Here is a 20,881-nt window from a genome sequence, read left to right on the forward strand (position 1 = left end):
GTTGTCGCTATCGACCTGACTGCTTCTGAAGCCGAAAGTACACACACTCACTCACACACTCGCTCTCCCTCGCTCTCTCTCTCTCTCTCTCTCTCTCTCTCTCTCTCTCTCTCTCTCTCTCTCTCTCTCTCTCTCTCCTTGTTTTTCTTTGTTTTCTTTTGTTTTGTGTTCTCTCTCTTCTCCAACCAGGCCAATTATTCATTTCGCTCTCTCTCTCTCTCTCTCTCTCTCTCTGTGTTCTTTTCTCTCTTTTTCCCTCTCTCTCTCTCCCCCCCTCTCTCTCTGTGTGCTCACCAAGTAGTCACACACAGTCAAAACCCATCAACGTCGCTTTTGGTGTTGGTGGTTTTTTTCCTCTTTTGTTGCCGCTGCGCGACCCTTGGCTCGCGCCGATGACCATCACCAATTCAATTTGTAGAGAGGAAGAGAGAGAGAGGCCATGGGCAAAACATAATCATTCAGACACGACATTACAAGCTCTTGCTCCGTCGCATATCTTGAAGGAGCGAAGAAACACAATGGCAGCGGCATGGGCATGACGCGCAACAGTCATACGAACGGTTCTCCCAAGACGGACAAGGAATGGGCTTGCTTCAGTAACCCCGACGTCCCCCGTAAAGTAAGGGTCAAGGTGGGTGGGTGGGTGGGGCGGTTGAAGAAAGCGACTTGAAGCGAGCCGTAGGGCACAACCGTTGTGGCAAGCCACGTCGAGCATCCGTTTGCTCGGGTTTTGAAGGAGTGGAGGAGCACACCTATGGGAGCGTTGTTCGTGCATCGCCCGTGGCTGCCGTTTGCCCAAAGACACAAGTACTGCTCAGCCCGCTCGGGCCAAATGTCTGGGAATGACATTGTACATGTACGATGACCAAAAGCATGCGTGCATCTCATCGCGGCAAGGAAGAAGCGTGGTGACCCAACCGCTCTGCGTTCGTTTTGTTTGGTCGAGCACGCCAAACTCTCATCTTTTGTTGTCGCACGTCAGCCTCACGCCCATGCTCTCTGTCTCTCAATGCCGTTCTTGAGTTGTGCCAAACTGGCCCACGACTGCCCGAAGCTGGCGCCCGGCGTTCCCATCCTGAGCCCCCTACCAGCGCCACACACCGCACAGGTCATAGCACAGCTCCCTTTTGACTTGTTCGGCGCACTTTAACACATTGTGCCTTTACGCCTCTTGACACATGGATCACAAAAAGGGAAAAAAGGCGCTGGCGCGCGTAACGGTTTCATCATCCCATTCAATTTTCAAAGGGTGAACGTGGGTTTTTCATCCCAAAACAATTGCTTCCCACCGCTTCACTGCTCCACTTTTAAAAGTGCTGACAACTACTGTAGTCCGGAGACTGAGCAAATCCCCTAATCTTGCTCCAGACTCACAGAGACCAAAAGACTCACCATTTTCTCGCCGTCGCTCACACACACACTCGGCGACTGAGCAGGTCTCCGACTGAACAGCAGCCCGTGCGTTTGCTCCATCCCATTGTTGACTGGCCATTGAAGCAGCGGGGGAAGTAACGGTAGCAGCGCTCGTGTGGCGTTTGCCCCTTTCGGATCCCTCTTTCCCTGTGCAGCTACCGTCATCATGGTGTCTCCGCAGCGCGATCAGGTCGAAGCCGACGCCGATGCCCGCAAATCTTTGGACAAGGTGTGCAACCTGCCCCCGTGTACATCTCACCGACCTCTCTTCCAAAGTGCAACCCCTCTGCCTCTCTGCAACACAGGCCCCGAGCCATCACACCCAACCCCCGCCCTGTGGCTCATCTGCCTCAACTACTCCGCCACCCCCTCCCCCTTGTTAGATGGAAGAGGACGAGGATGGCCGCAGCGGCGGACGCGGCGCGGATGATGAAGACAAGCCCTCAACAACGCTGGCCGATACAGCCAAGGAGCCTGCCGCCCCCGCCATTGACCGTGAAAAGGTGGTCCCTCCTCACGTTGCTCCCTAATGAATCTGGGAATTCGAGTGCAGGGCTGTTTCTCGCCCCTTGGTATCGTCGAGCTCATCTTTGTGCCGCTCTCCTGCCCTAGACATGTCCCCTTCTTTTGCGACTCTTCTGCCGTGAAGGAGGTCACAACCACACCAACGATTACCGAGGCGAAAACACACCGCCGGGTGAACTCGACATTTACACCTGGTCCGACTTGCGGCTTCTTTTCCTTGGCGTGTGTCACTGATTTATGATCAACCGCTTATCCTTGGTCATTTCCGTGAATCGTGCTTTTGGGCTAGGATGGATGCCACGCTCAAAGAACTTTCAGACCTGATCAAGGAATGCAACACCTCGGCGCGCCGCAAGGGTGCTCGACTTGCTTTCTCCTCGGTCTTCAAGGACACGTACGTCACACCCTCCAATGTACAATGTAGCTGCGTAACTGTCATCTCACCACGACCTTGGTGCGGTGCGGACACCCCACTTCCCTCTGGTGCCTAGGCGTGGAAACCCTACGCTGCGTCACCTCGGTGAAATCACAAACGGTGAAGAGGTGTGTTTTGAGCCCCTCGAGACCCATGGCATCAATTCGCGAACATGCAGCTCACGATTGCTGTCGCTATCCAACCCACCCACTCTGGCCATGTCCCAAGACCGACGCAGGCAGCCGATCGCTCAGTGACGTCAGGTTCAAGATTGGTGATTTTGTAGATGTTGCCATCTACACGGGTGCGCGCCGTCGCGACTCGAGCGCCATGGATATTGAACGTCCTTTGCCCGGCAGTGCTCGTCGCGAACGCCGCGGTCGCGATGATGACCGCGAAGACCGCCGTGACCGCCGCGACCGTGGTGACCGTGGTGATCGCCGCGATGACGACCGCGTCGATCGTGATCGCCGCGACCGTGAACGTGACAGCGATCGCCGTGACCGCGACCGCGATCGCCGCGACCGTGATCGCCGATGAGTTTCCCCCCTCACTTCCACGCCCCCGCCCCAATGACACAATCGAAACTGGTTCAACCCTTTTTTGTGTAGAAACAAACTCTAACTGTAAATTCAATTATGCATCGCGTGCTGGACCAATGCGAGAACTGGGGCTTGTGCAGAAGACGTTAGCACAAAGGGCGGGCTCGCCCCCAGGCATTCAAACCAGCCAAAGCTGGGGGAAGCACAGTTGTACCAAGACCTGACTTGAGTATTTGAGCCACCACTTTGAGACAACACCAGAAACAGGGCACTCTTGCCTACATCACGATCGAGACAATATGTACGGAAAGCGAACAACCAAGCACATACAGAAAAACTACTAATAAACCAAAGCTGACACAACCCAAATGTCTAGAGCACTTCGACGCCTTCCCCTGAATGCTGATGCGCAACACTCGGTCCTTTGGGCATGGCAGGCAGTGATATCGCCTAACCCAGAGACGGTGAAGCCCGTTGTTGCTTCAAAAAGTCTTGCAGTGCCCGCAAGAAGTACAGGAGAGAGGCTTGTTTGCTCGAATCCATGGCCAAGAGCGCCACGTGAATCTGAGAGGCAAGGCGTTCAAGAGAGACACCAGCACGGAATGATGCCAAATGCATGAGCAAAAGCAGCGAAAGAGCGAGGCGCACGGTCGTCCTCGGACTCGTACCTTCTCATCAGGCAAAAAGTCTGACCACGAAAAATCATCGATCGTGATGCGCTCCGGCTCGCATGCCAGCAATTTACAAAACGCCTGCACCGCGGGTTGCCCATCTCAATCAGAGGTTTTGGCCAAAGGACTCTCCAGAACCACAAATCCACTGACGGTCACTTAAACCACACACACACACACACACACACACACACACACACACACACACACACACACACACACACACACACACACACACACACACACACACACACCTTGCATTCTTTGCTGAGCACATCGTTGATATCTTTGTACCAAAACTCGTCGTTAATGATGCCACGAGTGAAGGAGGAATAGTGCCAGATGGCCGATCGCACAGGCTTGGTCTTAACATCCTTGATCACACCAATAAAGTCGTAGGTCAGCTGTGTAATCACCTGGAACTCTGCGCATTCGTTGCAACCAACAAACCAATAAGCAGGACCAGTGAGTGAAACTCAAAGAGCAACCCCGAATTTGATCGAGCCTCGCATGTGCAAGGATGGGGAAAGCCACTGACCAGTATCGAGCAACTGTGCATACTCGCGTCCAAAGCGCTGCACCAGCTCAAAACCATGATCGACCCAGGAGAAAGCCTTTGACATTGGCAAGCCAGAGAGGAAGACAAGTCCAAAAGTCACACAGGTGAGCCAACGGTTCAGTAGAACCTACACCGCATTACAACCCCCGACCCCCTCCCCGTTTCCGGTGGTGGTCTGTCCAGAACAAAGGCTTGGCCTGCATACGCACCATGGTCTTGATAAGATAGCGGCCAAATTTGCCAGTGTTCACATTGACGTGGTGCTCCTCAATAGCCGAATCCCACTCGGGCAGATTGGAGGCACTAAAATAGGTACGCCAATGATCTTCCACGGGAGCAACAAAAGACACCTCGGCAGCATCCTCGCTCTCATCTACCGGCACAAGAATACAAGTCAAGAGAGCAGTTGCAAAGAAGGTCGCAGCACACGCATGGTTGCTCTCCCACGAAGGTGTCATCACAAAAGTTGGCACACAACTGACTGGGTGGTGACATCAGAACGCTGCTTGGTGTGGCATCGTGAGTGTTGGCAACCGGCGTGGTCGGTGCAGCCAGATCATCATTCGGATCGGCGTTGGCCGCTGCCTTGAGTCTGAGGGTCAAGCAGGAGCCACCGTGAAAGGGACACCTTGTCGGGGAGAGCGTTTTGGGAGCAGCATAGGAAGTGAAATGTAACGCCCATCCTTCACGAACTTGGCAACGACCGAAGCAAAGAGAGCAGAAGGCTCGTGCGAATTGACGCGTGCCACGCCTGGCTCGGGCGGAGGCTCGTCCACGTTGTCGTCAGCACCATCCAACGGTTTAAGATCAACCTCAGGTAGCAAGCCCGTAGCCAAGCAAAAGCCCGCCAGGGCATGAAAATGAGAAAGCAAGAGAACGGCTTGCATCAGCTCAGGAAGCGACCAGTTGTCATCCTCTGGACTCTGCAACACGATTAACGCGATACCATGGTCATGACGGGGTGCAGACGTTCGACGTGAGCAAGGTGCCGACCAATTCACGGGCATGGCATCAAACGTGAGCGCGTAGGTCGTACGTTGAGCAGCAAGGCAAGGTGTGATTGCTGCAGGCGCCAAGGCTGATATGCAAGGACAGAGTTGATAATACTCAATCGCCGCAGTTTCCCAGGAATGGCCTCGCGATTTGTCAGCCACTACCCCTCACCGCATCATGAAACACGATGGCAATGAGCCATTGTCTCGTAGCAAAATTCTGCAAAGCCAAGCCTTGATCGTGTCCGCAGAGAAGAGAGAGCAAAGTAGACGCACCTCTTCGTCGCCGCCCAGCTCGCGAAAGTGATGCAGGTGGATATCAATCAGGTACTGACAGCAATGACGGGACGCCGCCTAACACGCAACCAAGCCATTGCGATCAGCAAAGCGAGCTCAAGTAGCCAGGGCAGTGCAGACCAAGCCGAGCTGATACCATGATTGCAATAAAATGGCGCACGTCCAGTGCGATGGGCCCCTCGCCCAGGAGGATGTGATTGTGAAATTCACGAAAGCACTATCATGCCCAGCAAGCCCATGAGAAATGGGGCAAAAGACTGAAACGCAACCATCTAACCAGCAACGACGCAGCCGCAGTGCTAATCACAAATGCCCGCGGCCTCACCAAAAGAAACTTGGGATGTGTGGCCATGACGCGCGTCATGTTGGAGACGCGACCATCGCTCTCGAAAGCCAGGCGTAGCTCGGAGAGGACCTGGTTGGAGTGGAAAAGAAACATCAGACAAATGAATTGGCTCGATATGGATCATGCGTTGTGCGAGAACAAGCCCGTACGCCAGTCGAGCCCTCGAACCTCTTCATCATCTGTATCGATTGGCTTGAGTTCTTCGAGGCTGAGAAAAGAGGAGATGGCGGGCAGCTCCGGCACATGAACGGGCGTGTTCCACTCGGTCAGCTGAGTCAGGATACCCGCCGGAGATCAAACAATAGCGAGCAAAAGTGAATTCATGTTGGAGGATTGACTCAATCCAGTCGTGACGGCTCTCAGCACAAGGGGGAAAAGGGGGGCAAGCGGGGGATGGGGATCATGGTTTTGCTGCTGCACCTTTGATCTCACCTTTTGGGCAATGGTATCGACGAGCTGATTGCAGCGCGTGCGCATCTCTGCGTCCGGACCAGTCCAAGCCAGACGCAGCAAGGTGCGAATGGCTTGCTCCAGCACATGGGCCAAGGGAGGGGGGTTCGTCCCATCAAAATCCGCCTCTGCGTCTTCGATGAGGGAGTCAACGATGGCCTCAAGGGTCAACAAGGCTTCCTCGCGTTCCCCTTCGATACGCAGCTGGCCAACCGCAGCCGCGAACTGAAAGATGCGCACGTCGTGCATCGGTGAAAGGGCTGCCATTGTGTTGGTGGGTGTAAAAGCGCAAAGGCCAGGCACACGCCGTTTCCGTTGTAGTGAAGGTGTGGGGGGGTGTTCCTCGGTTTCTTTTCGGTTGGCAGCGTGACGGATTGCCGGCGGCACGTTCCCGACTCGACCACGAGGAGAAAGTCGGCGGTGGGCGCGCCCGCGCCGCCTAGGTTGTGTCTCTTCCCCCCGTCCAATGCAGGCACGCGGCGGGCACTCGATGCACAACTACTTTTCTTATTTCTCCTTTGGCGCTCACACACACACGCACACACACACGCACACGCACACGGGGGCTGAGCGGCGCAGTTGTGAGTCAAGAAATGGCCACTTTTTCACGCACACACACACACACGTAGTGAAGCTGAGAGAATGGCTTGCAATGCAGATGTGTTCAACAGTCACAAGAAAAATACGACACATGGTCAGAGAGTTGCGCACCGCCAGCGTCACCAACACACGAAAACGCTCGCAACTCTCAAGTAACCCAGAGAGTAGGGGAAGATGATGACTGACTGTCAGAGAAAGAGAGCCAAGCAGATCAAAAGCCAGAGAGAGTGCCACCATGTAAATGAAATTGGATGAAAAATGTGGAGAAAGAGAGAAAAGAAAAAAAAGTTTGCACGAGGGCTCGAGCCCTTGTGGTGCGCGACACGGGGTCTTGCGATGGCGACCTGACCTTTTGATCGAGAAGAGGGTCAGACTGCCAAGATGCGACCAGTCACTCATACTCAAAGAAGGGTCAGCCGTCACCTGGCCGGGCAGATCAGAACGGATAGTGGTGTTTGTACACAGCGCCGACCTCCAGGTCGCCTGATCTTTGTGTGCCTCGCGTGTGTATTCGGATCTATGTATGGGGTTTTTGATGTCAGGTGTGGTGTTTTCTGCTGAAGTCGCCATGCTATGAAACGCAAATGTGTGGCGCTGACAGCATTGAGGTATGATTAGTGCTAAGTGAGCTCTGTGCGTGTGTGGTGGATGAGCGGCGCTGCCGTCAGCCGAGGCCTGCATCACACCACATGCCCCTTTTTGATGCGATGCGATACACACGCCATGCGCCCACCAAAGGGTCGTGGGCACATTTTGTGATCAGGCATGTCAACCGAGTTACATGGATTCTGAATGATCAAACCCGCCACCAAACAAAAGAATTTTTGTCTTGCACAAAAAAAAAAAAAAAAAAAAAAAAGTAACCCGCTGTGCAATGTCACAGTCAAGCTGATTCTATCACGAACTGTGGTCGGTTTGAATCGACGCTTATGAATTCTCATCTAGTGGAGGCTGGTCTCGGACCCACTGGGCGACCTTGGCCCCCTCTCCAAATTGCTGCCAGAAATGAATGCGATCCGACTGTGACACAAAGATGAAGCCCGTGTGCACGAGTAAAAAGCAAGATGCCATGAGCGAGCCATTCGCTTCTCGTTTCCGTCATCGCGAGCCTTGACACCACGCAAAGCCTGTGGGTTGAGTCACCTTGTGAAAGGGGCGCCAGCCTGGTGGATGCTGACACGTATCCGCATGCGGCTCCCCGCGCTCCAGATGGGCGATCCAACTACACAAACAAACACGCACGACCATAGGATCAAACACCATTCCGCAGTCCAGGTGAGGTCCGCAGGGGCAGTGCAGCGCAACTGCCAAGTAGCTAGCGAAGGAAGCTGGGAGACGCAGGACGCACGCTGTTGACTCGAGCATAGTCAGCATCCGCTTATTCGAATCAGGCCAGCAACGGTGAATTTGCAGCTACATGGGAATCGGCGTTGCATAGTCGTTGAGCTGCTTGCAGAAAACGCGTGTACAACATGGGCCCTGTGGAGGAACGCGGACCTGCTGTGTGGCTGGTAGATGATAAACGGCCTTGGGAGAGACGTAGTTACGATCCTTATCGCTAATCTGAAAAGGCCGCATCGAATATCAGGTTGTCTGCCAGGCCCGTGTCTCTGGCAAAGCCAAAACTCGCAAAACATACCATGTCCTGAAGCGTGACGTTGTGGCCCCTGGCGTAGCGCACCTGCACAGCGCCCCTCCGTCAGAATTGGCTGAACACAAAGCGCCGCGCCAACAATATACACCGTGCCAACATTATACGCCGCCAACGCTGGCGCACCTGGGGTAGGCTGCAATCCCGCTTCACATTGTGGCGCAGCAAAGTATAACAGGCTATCGCTGGGTCCTCTTGCCGCTGCCAGATGGATACCCCGTGACCACCCAATGCCCAAGCCCAAATGATGGTGATGATCAAGGTACAAAGTTTTCAACGGTAATAAAACTCTCACAACCTGGCTGTGCGGGCCGAAAAATGCCGTGCGGAGGAAGCCTGGTCCCGTACCAACGAGGGGCATGGTACGCCTGACTTGACGCACCTTCTGGCGTAGCAAGTCCGGAAAGCGTAGGCCTGGGGTTGGCGGGTTGTAAATCAAAAACTCATCCACATCAATCGAGTACACCTGGTCAAAGGACACCAAATAACCGATACCCATTTCCCGGTCTCAAGTGTCAGCGTGTGACGACCCATCGAAAAAGAGGAGCGATCAAGAGGCACATATCAAGAGAGGCACATATCAAGAGAGGCACATATCCCGGCACAGGCATCCACGCACCCACTCGTAGGCATATCGTGCGCGGTCCGTAAAGTCCGCCAAAGCCAAAGACTTGCCAAATTTGTAAGTTTGCAATGGCGAGGGCCACTGAATGACGGTAGCTGAGACACCGGGCGGCGGGTGTAGCCCGTTTTCGGAAGCATTCACCCAGCTCTCGTTTGTATAGAACGTGAAGTGGGTTACATCAAAGTGATCGCGATAATAGCGCATAAACTGCTCAAGAATCGGCGTCACGTGGTGCATGATGCCGACCACCACGCCGTGCTCTGCCAACTTGGTCTTGCGGGGCAACACGAGCGGCTCAAAGGTGGATAATTGACACGTCGCCTCGCACGGCCCCGCCTGCGAATTGGACATTCAAACCGGGTGCAGCATCGCAGGGAACAAGCGCCAGGACGCGAATGAATCAAGCCCCCCACCCGGCACACAGCTCAAATCAGTGATATCCCATCCAACAAGGCAGGCAGCCTTGCCCAGTCCAGCATGTAGCCCGGACGATGCTGAGGCACGTACCCGCACTCGTAGCCAGGGCTTGTTCATGGGAGCCACGGCCGAGCTCCGGGCCAAAGGAGGCGTGTTGCGCAAAGTTTGCCAGCGGCCTGTAGCAGTGTCCCAAACAATGTTTGAATAGAGCTCGTTGTTCGCGGGACGCACGGCCTCAAGTCCTGAGGCAGCCAGCTGCGGCAATGGACACCAGACTTTGGCGAACGCCGAGGACAACGGCCGCGTTCGCGCCGTCACCTCGTACCTGCCACAGCAGCATGAACGCGGGCCATCAGTATCCCTCAGAGGGTCGGTGCGGGCACGATACCGATCATATCCAGAGCAATCGGACAATACCAGCGGTGATTGCGCAGGGTTTCAAAGCGAGTGGACATGGCCTTGGTCCACAGCCGGTTCTCCGTCGCCGTCTCTGCGGGGCCGACGCCTAGGACAACAGCGGCCATTGCAACACAGTCGTGCACGCCCGCAAGCGGCTGCTTTATTGAGAGGCAAAGACTTTATGCGGAGGGTGCGGTACGTCAGGCCAGGGCAAAGCTGCTTTCCCTGCCCATTCTTGCGCCAACTCACCGCATCCCAGGAGTTCGACGCGAACGGGGTGCTTGCCGTTTAAAACCAGCTTGTGGGCCTCCACGAAGAACATCATGCCAAGCTGGTTGTTGCTGTTGCGCATGACCACGGCCGAGACCGGATGGATGAGGTTGTCCATCTCCTTGGCTCGACATGGAGCGCCACAGTCGATGGAAGCCGAAGGCAGCAGCAGCTTCAAGTAGTCGGGCAACTCAACCAGCTCGGTACTCCGCCACGTGACATTGCGCCCCCGCATTCGCACAAAATTCTCCATCTGCGAGAGGAGCTGATGTGCCGAGGTTGCCACTAGAGGCTCGTCTTCTATCACTTGCTCTTCCTCGGCTCCCACCCCTGCACCAACAAGCAGGAGGACCGCAAGAGTGGACCAGGTCGCTAGTCTATGCATCTTGGCGAAGCGCTTGACAAAGACGCCACAGCTGCTTCAAGCGACCACGCTGTATGCACGGCCACCCAATAGCTAACATTAAATCCGAGGCCTCGACAGCACAAGCATTGACCAGGGGTTCAAGAATTGCCGTCAATATCCGTGCTACTTTGCAAAGACCTTCCTTGGTTGCCAGCGCGACGCTTTTTGCATGCTTGCACGCTCGAACCCTCTCGTTTCTTTTCACAAATCACATGTCAACAATAAGCTGAAATTTTGACATGTGAATTAGCATGAAATAATGGGCCTGAAGACTGGCAAGCGCCCTCGGGGCAACTTGCTGGCTGCACCTTACTTGTTGAAAGTTGTATGAGGGTCAAAATGCTTGACAACGCCAAGCGAAAAACTGCGTCAGAAGTACGAAGTTATGAAGGCTATATGCAGGAGGTTGTGGGGAACACAAGCGCAAATCCCCGCCGACCCTTTAAAAACAAAAATTCGCCACAATGTGCAAACCTTGCGACTCGTGACCAGTGGCCAGAAAACATGAATGACATCACAACAGCAGCGACACCTTGCTGGGCACAACCAAGATGCCATGACCGGCCGGACACGTAAAATAAGTATAGCCCTGTAGCCAAACAGACAGCAAGTTGGAGGGGTCAGCGAAGCGATTGATACCAACACGCACAAAGAGTGCTGCATGAGGAGAGGCAGGGCCGCCCATATGTTCGGTGCACGTCTCGGGAACACGGTTGAAACAGCGTGCGACCGTCCCTGGGATTACAAAAAAAACTCACCGACACAGTGCCATCGTTGCGGCCTTCGGGTTCGTCCAGTTCGACGCCGCAGCGCACGCCACCCTTCTCGTGGTGATGGCCATAAAAGCGAAGGTAGCCGAGCGAGCGATAGCCTTGCACCACGACACGCTTGCCAATGTCATGCTCGGCCACAACTACGCACACAAATACAAACACAAAGCCAGACACATTTGATGAATGCTCTTGCTCCCAAGTTTGCACCCAGACCAGACAACTACAAACTCAACTCTAGGACATCAAACAGCAACTGTTTCCAAGACTCAAGCAGACGCACCTCGCTGTTCTTGGGGCGCCGTCGTGTCCATGTTGCCATAAAAGTCATCCTGCCACAACAGTACATCAAACGTACACGATGACACCACATGCACGACAGGCGCAAGCGCACACCGCTACAGAGAACGCCATGTGATGCAGTGTGACTCCGAGACGTACCGCAGCAGCACCCGAAAGAATGGAGGCACTGCCTTCTGAAAAACCGCCCTCGGAGAAGCCGCCCTCGGAAGACTGAAAGCTGCTGCTCTTTTCAATTCCTCGCCGAGGACGCACCGTGGACGTGGCGCCAATCATCCCAGCGCCATCAAACCCGGTGGACTCAAAGTCCGGGTCCACAGAGGCCTCCGCCGTGTCCTGCGTGGGCTCTCCGCCTCCCAGGTCGTACAGCGCCATGCCTTCGCCGTCCCCTCCGACTGTGTCACTGGCAAATGTATCGTTTGCACCCATATCATAAAGGGCCATACCATCATCTGAGCCCATCAACCGCGCCTCAAGATAGCTCTGATCCACACTGTCTTTGTAGCCGCGGTTTCCAACACGACGCGGAACGGCGGGTGTTTCTTGCGTTGATGAGTTGCCAACGCTCAAGTACTCATCTGCATCATCTGCAGTAAGCGGTGCATCAATACAATACGCACCCAACCAGTGAGGCGCCAAAGAAACATGGGGGGGCAGGACAGTTGGAGACAGTTGGAAGGTCAGAGAGGAGGCCAAAGCAAATGGAATAGCTGTCTTCTCAGTTCAAAACCATGTTCACCTGCCCAAGCTACTTTCATACCGCCCTCACTCACCCTCGCCCCTCCTTGCCTCCCTTCGCCTTCCTCGCCTAGCTCGTGATCCACCAAAGTATACTACCCACAAGCAAGATCCAAACGCACCTCCGTCAAGGGACATGCTAAGAAGCTCTTCCAGGCGCTCGACAACTCCACTAAAGTCGGGGCGCTCCTTGGGATTCATACTCCACATGTCATTCAACAGGTCACAGAGCTCCGTGGGCGTGCCTGTGGGTGGCTGCAGCTTATAGCCGGCACACACCTCCACCCACACCCGCTGGTTGGACCAGCCGTCGTAGGGCAAAGCGGCTCTGGTCAAGATCTCATAGAAGAGGATTCCACCGGCCCAAACATCACTCTTTTCGGAAAACTTGCGCTCCTCCATGGCCTCAGGCGCCGTCCATCGAATAGGGATCTGGCTCGAGGTGGCACGGTAATATGTCTCCTCGGCGCCGCCGTCTGCTTCACGCGCCAAGCCAAAGTCGGCCACCTTGGCCGTCAGGTCCGAGGACACGAGCACGTTGCGGGCAGCCACGTCGCGGTGCACAAAGTTGTAGGCATGAATGTGCTCCAGTCCACGGGCAGCATCCAGAGCAAAGCGGAGCTTTTGGTGTTGTGTCAAATCGTGCTTCTCAAGATAGCCCTTAAGGGCGCCCTTCTCGCAAAACTCAATGACGACCAAGATGGGTCGACCCACGGTTACCACGCCCACAAGTTTGACAACGTTACGGTGATTGAACTGAGCCATCACGGCAGCTTCTTCCAGCAGCTCTTGACGCGCTTTCTCATCAGCGGCATCGTGCAAGCTCTTGACAGCCACCAAAAAGCCAGGGTTCGGCGGTTCTTCCAGTAAACCCTTGTAGACAAGACCAAAAGCACCCCGGCCCAGTTCCTCAAGCAAGGTCAGACACTGGCGACGCAGCTCACGCGGCACTTTAACGTCGCCGTCAGAGTTCTTGAGCTGATCAATCATAGCAAAGACCTGGTCCCAATCCGCGGGCTGTCGGCGGCGCTGACGCTGCCGATATAAAACCAGCACCAGCACGAGCACCAAGAGCAGGAGGAGGCCAGCGCCGGCACCCGCACCGATGAGGCTGGTGCTGTCCTGAGGGTTAGCCGAGCCCTGTCCGCTGGCAGTGTTGTTGCTGTTGGTAGCAGCGGTGACATCGACGTGAACAACACAAGTCACAGCGTTGTTCGCAGCGTCGCTCACCACGATAACCACGGTAGTTCGTCCTGTAGGCAAGGCTGCTGCCGTATTATTGTCTGATACAAACACGCTGCCACTGTTGTCCTCCGCCAAGGGCAAAGTATAGTTGTAGACAACGTTGGGCGAGGCGGCCGTGCTCACCAACGCAACCGGGGACGTGGGGCAGATGACGCGCGGAGGCTGCTCGTCTCGCACAACCACCGGCACCATCACGGTCTGAGAATTGCCATAGGCATCGCGTACCGTCGCGTTGACAGACGCAGAACCGATGGGCACCTGAACCTGCTGATTGCCGGGTGTGATCCAGGTCAGAGGAAGGCCTGAGTTGTCATCGAGCATTTGCAGCAGGCCACTGCGGTTTACTGTCGCATACGCCTGGTCCTCGTCGGCCACAACAATCATATTGCTGGCCGGCGTCAACACAGGAGGGGTCTCATCTTCAACTGAGAGCGCAAAACTGCACGTTGTGCTTCGGCCGTAGTAATCTCGAACCACGTACTTGATCTGCAGGGGTGGTGTGTGGGGGGCGAGGATCGAAGCCAGAAGCGACTGCGCCAACGTGATGGCCGTGACATTACCCGTGCTGCCAATCAGGTACTGCTCAAGGGGTGGGTCGGCGAGACGAATGTCGTCTGAATAGGTGGGCCGAGGCCAGGAAAATGCAACGGCGTTGGAATTGCTCGGCAACACGCGCGTCAGGTTACTCGAACAACCGTGCAGAGTTGGATCCACAAAGTCGGTGATCAGCAGGAAGGGCGACGAGTTGATCGGCAGCGGCCCGTCCAGACCACGAGACAGCAAGAAAAAGCTACTTGTGTCCAGGGTCAGCTGGCTGGTGACGGAGGCCAGCGCATTTGCGTACTGGATCTTAAGCTGCACTCCCGTAAAGTTGAAGCGACAGTCAAAGGTTTGGGTGCGCGCGCGCACCCACAGCGTCGAACTCGCCCCATCGCCGCGAATTCCAACATTGGCCGAAGTGAGCACCGTTTGCGCCAACGGTGCCACACAGCTTGCTGCATCCTGCTCGAGAATTTGCAGATTAAAAAATTGATACGAAAGAGAGACTCCATCTACCGGGGCCACAGCCACGGCAGCGTCCAGGTTCCAGTTCATGCTGATGTCAAAGAAACTGATGAGCTCATCCCCATCAGGCCGCACCTCGATGGCCTCGCCCCCGGGGGTCGTCAGATTGATGATGACTGAGCTGTAAAGACTCAAATCCACGCTGGGGACGGAGAGGCTTGCGTCGAAGACGTCCACCAGGTCGTACTGCTCATAAATCACGTCCGAGAAGGGACGGGTTACGCTTTGGCCTGATAAGGCAAGGTCCAGGTCTGCGGCGATGACAAGCGGCTCCCCCGCAAGCTCGAGGACAACGGTGAACTCGCACGTCGCAGTACGACCACTCAGATCCACGGCCGTGTAGATGACGTTGAAGGGAGAGTCCGTCATGTCCAGGGTATCACCTGGGGCATAGTTGGAATGGGTTTCCCGCAGGCCCACGTTATCTGTGGCCTGCGGCTCAGTCCAGTCTGCAGTGGTGCTCAGCGTTGGCTGAGACACGAGATATGTAATCCGCCCAGTTGGGCAACCAACCCAACGCGGGTCCACGAGGTCTTCGAGTGCCAGGTATTGCGCCAAGAGAAGGTCCTGCTCGGAACTCGTCGTGACACCGTACTCAACGCCCATGATGGCAGCAGTGGGTTGATAGACAGCGGCGGCACGACGGCGGCGATCGATGGAACCAGAACCCAGGGAAGCAAGCGGCAGCACAATATCCACCGCTTCCCAAAATAGCTCTTCTGCCAGAGCTGAAGACCGCGCTGCAATACGCAGGCATCGTTCGTCGTCCAGAGCACCCGAACCTTGGTCAGTAAAGGAAACTTGAGCCGACGTGGCGAGAGAAATGGTGGCGGGCAAGCTGACAAAATTGTCCTCCTGGCCCGTGAAGGTACCGGAACTGCACCAAATAAGGTCGATATCCACATGGGCCGACACGTTCGCATGGCGAGTGAGCGTAAACGGACGCCCGCTGGGGCTGCTTACACCAATTGCCAAATCCTCATCAAATAGCGAGCCGGTGATTGAGAATGTAGGCGGGGTTAGCATGCCCAAGACGGACTCAAAGTCCTCCAAGAAGAGGTCTTGTGAAGCCTGTCGCGAGAGCAAGTTGCGATGCCGCAGCTGACGAGCCTGTAAGTCAAAGCCTCGACGCACAGTGATGGAGAAGTTGCAAAATGGCCGAGTGCCCAAATCGGGCTGCGGTCCCATGAAGAAGAGTGCCGTCGTGCCAACGGGATACTCCTCGTTGGGAGGCATGTTGGTGGCCTCGTAGGCCGCGCCGCCAGGCAATGTAGGCTCTGTCACCTCGATGGTGGCATGCGATGAGGAAGTCGCAATGTAATAAACCCCGTCCGAGGGGCATTGAATAAAGTCCATGAAGACCAGCGAGATGGTCCGTCTGGAGGAGCAACCTCCGTCGATGAGGCCCGTGGTCAGCTGACAACGCACTCGGCTGTCCGTGGCTTGAACAACCACAGTGCCGTAGCTAGCCTCGGGTTGTCCCACGATGAAGAGTAAGCCGGTCGAGGCGTCAACAGTCACATAGCTGGCCGCACCGCCCGAGGACTCGGCGATGTGGTAGGTCACGCTGAGATTCGACTGGTCAGGATAAGCAGAGGCATTAAGAATGATTGTACCCTGGGCCAGGGTGGTGGAAACGGTGCGAGAGGCAATTGTGTTGTAGAACTGTGGCGGGGTAACGGCCGGAACGCATTGCAATGAGTCTTGCACGTAGTTGACCGCACATGCTTCGCAAGTTTGCATTTGGAAAAAGTGGGCGCTAGGCAAGTTGCGATAGACCGTGGTGGAGAATCTGGAAGGAGGGAAGAAAAACAGACACCGTCCAGGATGATACAGTGAGACAACACTTGGTGCCAGGAAAGGAAATGGAGAAGAAGAGAGAAAAACAAAGGAGAGGGGGGGCCGAGACACCTTGCAGCCCTGGAAACGTACGCTGATTTGAGGCAACACTGGCCCGCAATGTCTGATGAAGCAGCAACACTATAAATGGTAAAGGCTACGCAGGAGGCATCCGCACTGCAGCGATCTCGGCAGTCGTAGATGACCTCCTGGTCAGATTGATAAGCGACAGTGGGTGCATAGCACGCTGCTCCGGTCGAGGTTGGAATGCCAGTCATGGTTCGCGGCTCGCCATCAGCACGAAGGTACAGAATTCCATCATAGGCTGGCTGGCTGACGCAACGGGCACAAGCGCTATCCGTGCACGAACAGCTACTGCCGGTCTCAGAATCGCTGCCAGCCACACACGTGACCAAATCAACGCAGACGCGATCCGTGGTTGGGGTTGGTGCCTTGACGGCCAGCTCTGTGCCACAGTCCGTGGCAGAGAGACATGACGTGGCGTAAGCGGAAGGCTGATACTTGCCACTCGGGCAAGCCTCGCACTTGCGATCTGATGCTACGGTTGGAGCAACGGCCTCGTAGGTGCCGGCCGTGCATGTCGTGTGGGGCGCACACGACGTCAGCGTCGCGTCGCGATAGTATCCTTGCCTGCAAGCCTAAAGTACAACCATACGTCACCATGAGGAGATGAGGCGGCATCGAATCGCAGCGATCACCACACGGTATGCTTGGGCCAGCCCTTGATGCCTGCCACACTTCGCAACGTGTAGCGGAGCTAATAAGCAAGCAAGCAAGCATACCTCGCACACGCGGTTTGAGATGAGAGTGGGGGCCGTGTACTCCTCCTCACCGACGCTGCAAACGGTCACCGGTTGGCATTGCGCAGCGTTAATGGCGGAGCTGAAGGTAGCACCCAGACTACAGCTCTGGCATTCGCGATTCGAAGTCACCGTCGGGTAGACAGTCACATAGGAGCCAGCAGCACAGGTGGTATGCGGAGTGCACTGCGCGGCATTGTTGGTCGTTGAGAAGGCATCCCCGGGACAGGCCACACAGCTACGGTCATTGCTGATGGATGGTTGGCCTTGTACAAAGCTACCGGGGGCACAGATTCGATGCGGAGCACACGAACTCAAACCGGCCACTTCAGCAAAAGACGTCGAGTTGCACGGTGTGCACGCGAGTTGGTTGATGGAGGAAGCCACATATCCAGCTTCGCAGCGTCGGCACACGCGATCCGTTGAGGACGTCGGTTGAGTGGCTACCTCGTAGCCTGTGGGGCAAGTGGCAAGGTCTTGACAGCTCTCCTGGCCACGGCTGGCCGAGAACTTACCGGCGGGGCAAGCAGCACAGGCCCCGTCGCTAATATACGTGCCAGCTTCACAAGACGACGTGTTGACAAAGCAGGTCAGCGCTCCTTCATTCGAGGACTTGCCCTCTGGGCAAGTTGTGCACGATGCGGCATCGGCCGTCGCGCTATAGGTGCCCGCTGCACAAGCCTCACAGGTGCGATCCGTCGACGAAGTCGGTGTGGCCGCTACAAAAGTGCCGGCGGTGCAGGTGGTAACGCGAGTACATTGCGTCGCACCCGAAATTTCCGCAAAATAGCCGATACTGCACATGCTGCACGATGCACAGCGCTCGGTACCACAAAAGGTGCCGGGCACACAGCGTGCACACGCGCCGATGGTACGTGGTTTCGCGGCGTAAAAGCCTGGCGAGCAACTATAGCGCTGTGCCTGGCCCACGCCAGTGCCCACGTAGTAACCGGGGCCTGGATCCTTGCAACTGCTTGCATCAATGACATCACTGTAGGTGCCCTCAGGGCAGCTGAAGCACTGGCCGTTGTAGCCATAGTGTCCTTTACCACAGTCAACGCAGTTGGTCTTGTCAAAGCTAGCCTTGGTGCCGTTGGGGCAGAGTACGCAGGCAGTGGAACCGGGCTGTGGCTGGGCACTGGCGTCGCTGCATGCGGTGCATGACCCTCCCGTTCCAGCAGTGCCAGCCGGGCACTGCACGCACAAAGTTCGATCATTGTTCGATGTGGTGCCGTCAGCACATGTGGTGCAAGATGTTTGGCCAAGCTGTGCTTGGTAGCTACCAGCGGCGCAAATGAGACAAGAGGCGTACGCTTGGCCATCATTGGGAGTGTAACTGCCAACGGCACATTTCTTGCAATTGGCCGAAACGGTTCCATCTTGGTACTGTCCGTTATTGCAGGGTCTGCACGAGGTGGCACCCATAACGTTCTGATAGGTACCCTCTGGACAACTTAGACAAGTGGCTTGGCTCGTTTGGTTTTGATAGCGACCAGTACTGCACGGAGAGCAGGTGGCGCTGCCGGCCAATGGTGCTTCAGTACCCACAGGACAAGCCAGGCACTGTGTGCTGCTTGTGCCCCCAGTCGCGTCACGCATCGTCCCTGCCGGGCAAGCCTTGCACTCGCTCTGGCCTGTCGAATCCTGATAATAACCCTTGGCACATGTTTGGCATGTGCGGTCGGATGATGATGTCGGTGCCACAGTCTCGTAGGATCCGGCAGAGCAGGCTGCGCTGTGGGCTGAGCATGTTGCTGCGTTCGTTGTAGAACTGTACTTGCCTGAAGAATCCAAGGGTGTCAAGTCCACCAGCATATGGACGTGAGAGCTCGGACAGTGTGCTGGGCCTGAGATGACCGGCAAGTTGAATGAACGGTCGCACTTACCGGCTTCGCATGCCTCGCACAGATGCCCGGTTTTCAAGGTCCCTGGGGGGCAAGTGGCGTCAGAATCTTCCACACATGATGTGGACCCAGCCACGGAGGTGTACCCGGCGGCGCAAACCTAAGCCGGCCACAGACAGATTGAAATACAAGTTCGATGCAACGAAAATGGTCGACATGTAAGTGCAGCCAAGGATGTAGTCCTGCCGGCTAAGGGCAAGCACACAGCTGGATGCTTGAGTGGGTGCGAGAGCCTGAAACGTACTCTGCAAGACTCGGCATTTTCCACTGTGCTGTAGGTACCCGCAGGGCAATCGCGGCACACGCGGTCAGTCGAAGCCGTAAAGCTAGTTTCCACAAACTTGCCGGCGGTGCAGGTCGAGGGGTCGCGACAATTCACTGTGCCAGGAGAGGGGGCCACCTTGCCATTGTAACAAGCCTAGACCACAAGTATGACCGGATGAGGGGCGCTTGGGTGCTTTTGTAGAAGCAGGTCGTGCTGCCACTCACATTGCAGTCGTAGGTGATACCCAAGCTGGCGCTAGCCTTGCCGATGGGGCATGCTGTGCAGCTACCCACACTGCCTTGCGTCGAGTAGGTACCTCGGGGACAGTACAGCATTTCTGTTTGGCCCACCTCGGCAAGAACGTAGTAGCCACCTTGCACGGCTACTCAGCCCCATTGAAAATGGTCCGAAGCGTATAAGCATGCGCAAGTCGAACAATTACAGTACAACTCTCAAACGCCTCGTTGTACAACATACTTTTATATACACACACACACACACACACACACACACACACAGCATGGCAGTCGACGTACTCGAGCACCAGGATTGGCCCACAGCTGACTGGTACTCCCCCAAAGGACATGGCACACAGTTATTGCCTACGCCTTTGGTGCCCTGGTGGATGGAGGGGGAGGGGGAGGGGGCACGCAAAACAGTTTAATTAGCATTCGCAGCATGCACAGACTGATGCAAGGTCAGGCAACTTTCAGACCTTGGGACAGGGAGTGCACGATGTAGCGCCAGCGGAGGAAAAATAGCCAGATTGGCAGTCTACCAGGTCAATCCAGAATGACAATATGAAACCAATCAAGAGGGCCCGAAGCGAGCTCGATGCATTTGACTTGATTAATTCCCTGGCTTGCGTGTTTGCTCCTTGCTCTCTCCGACATGCCATCACAGTCACCCTCAGCCCATCAACACTAGCACCACTACGCTACTTTTGAAGAGCGCGTGGCCTTCATGCACAAACGTACTGATGCAGTTGATGTTGTTATGCGTGTACGAGCCTGCTTGACACTCTGTGGAAAGGTTGGCAGAAACACATGAAAGAGGAAGGCAGAAGCAGAGACGAAGAGTCATGTGCACATGCTGACAACGGAGGACAACAAAGGGCTCTGATGCGTCGCCAAAAAAAAAACACACACACACACACACATTGACCCGCACAGGATGAACCAGCGATGTGTGGGGAGGTGAACATTTGCAGCAACTGACCTTGACAAGACGCTCCATCAGGCGAGGAGATTTTGCCACCAGTGCAAGCCAGACATTTTGCGTTTGCTGTCAAGTTGGAGATGGATCCCTAAGGGAGCGGGGGGGGGAGGGGGGGGGGGGGGGGGGGGGGGGGGGGAA

General features: G+C 55.6%; 5 protein-coding genes across 5 annotated transcripts; 1 reads left to right on the forward strand and 4 right to left on the reverse strand.

The window, feature by feature from the left end:
• Nucleotides 1–529: 529 nt before the first annotated feature.
• On the forward strand, nt 530–2,619 carry MONBRDRAFT_36553 (uncharacterized protein; the record flags this gene model as incomplete). Its single annotated transcript, XM_001744476.1, has 7 exons — nt 530–635; nt 1,569–1,642; nt 1,797–1,916; nt 2,026–2,132; nt 2,228–2,332; nt 2,430–2,481; nt 2,582–2,619. Coding segments are annotated over 7 exons (600 nt in total), but the record flags the coding sequence as incomplete, so codon positions are not given.
• A 759-nt stretch (nt 2,620–3,378) lies between these two features.
• Nucleotides 3,379–5,808, reverse strand: MONBRDRAFT_1017 (uncharacterized protein; the record flags this gene model as incomplete). Its single annotated transcript, XM_001744680.1, has 10 exons — nt 3,379–3,459; nt 3,564–3,647; nt 3,821–3,990; nt 4,105–4,180; nt 4,555–4,710; nt 4,752–5,048; nt 5,162–5,278; nt 5,394–5,471; nt 5,551–5,631; nt 5,740–5,808. Coding segments are annotated over 10 exons (1,209 nt in total), but the record flags the coding sequence as incomplete, so codon positions are not given.
• Nucleotides 5,809–8,223: 2,415 nt separating this feature from the next.
• MONBRDRAFT_24301 (uncharacterized protein) lies at nt 8,224–10,557 on the reverse strand (the record flags this gene model as incomplete). Its single annotated transcript, XM_001744681.1, has 8 exons — nt 8,224–8,373; nt 8,450–8,491; nt 8,588–8,662; nt 8,844–8,927; nt 9,081–9,422; nt 9,594–9,828; nt 9,921–10,008; nt 10,152–10,557. 8 exons carry the CDS (start codon nt 10,555–10,557, stop codon nt 8,224–8,226), a joined length of 1,422 nt encoding a protein of 473 aa, XP_001744733.1.
• A 1,856-nt stretch (nt 10,558–12,413) lies between these two features.
• Nucleotides 12,414–13,376, reverse strand: MONBRDRAFT_15893 (uncharacterized protein; the record flags this gene model as incomplete). Its single annotated transcript, XM_001744682.1, has 1 exon — nt 12,414–13,376. The coding sequence occupies one exon, from the start codon at nt 13,374–13,376 to the stop codon at nt 12,414–12,416; it is 963 nt and encodes a 320-aa protein (XP_001744734.1).
• A 4,868-nt stretch (nt 13,377–18,244) lies between these two features.
• Nucleotides 18,245–20,423, reverse strand: MONBRDRAFT_15930 (uncharacterized protein; the record flags this gene model as incomplete). Its single annotated transcript, XM_001744683.1, has 3 exons — nt 18,245–19,086; nt 20,062–20,143; nt 20,241–20,423. Coding segments are annotated over 3 exons (1,107 nt in total), but the record flags the coding sequence as incomplete, so codon positions are not given.
• Between the last annotated feature and the right edge of the window lie 458 nt (nt 20,424–20,881).

Source organism: Monosiga brevicollis, genomic scaffold (assembly GCF_000002865.3).
Source record: "Monosiga brevicollis MX1 MONBRscaffold_6 genomic scaffold, whole genome shotgun sequence".
In the NCBI taxonomy this organism is placed as follows: domain Eukaryota; class Choanoflagellata; order Craspedida; family Salpingoecidae; genus Monosiga; species Monosiga brevicollis.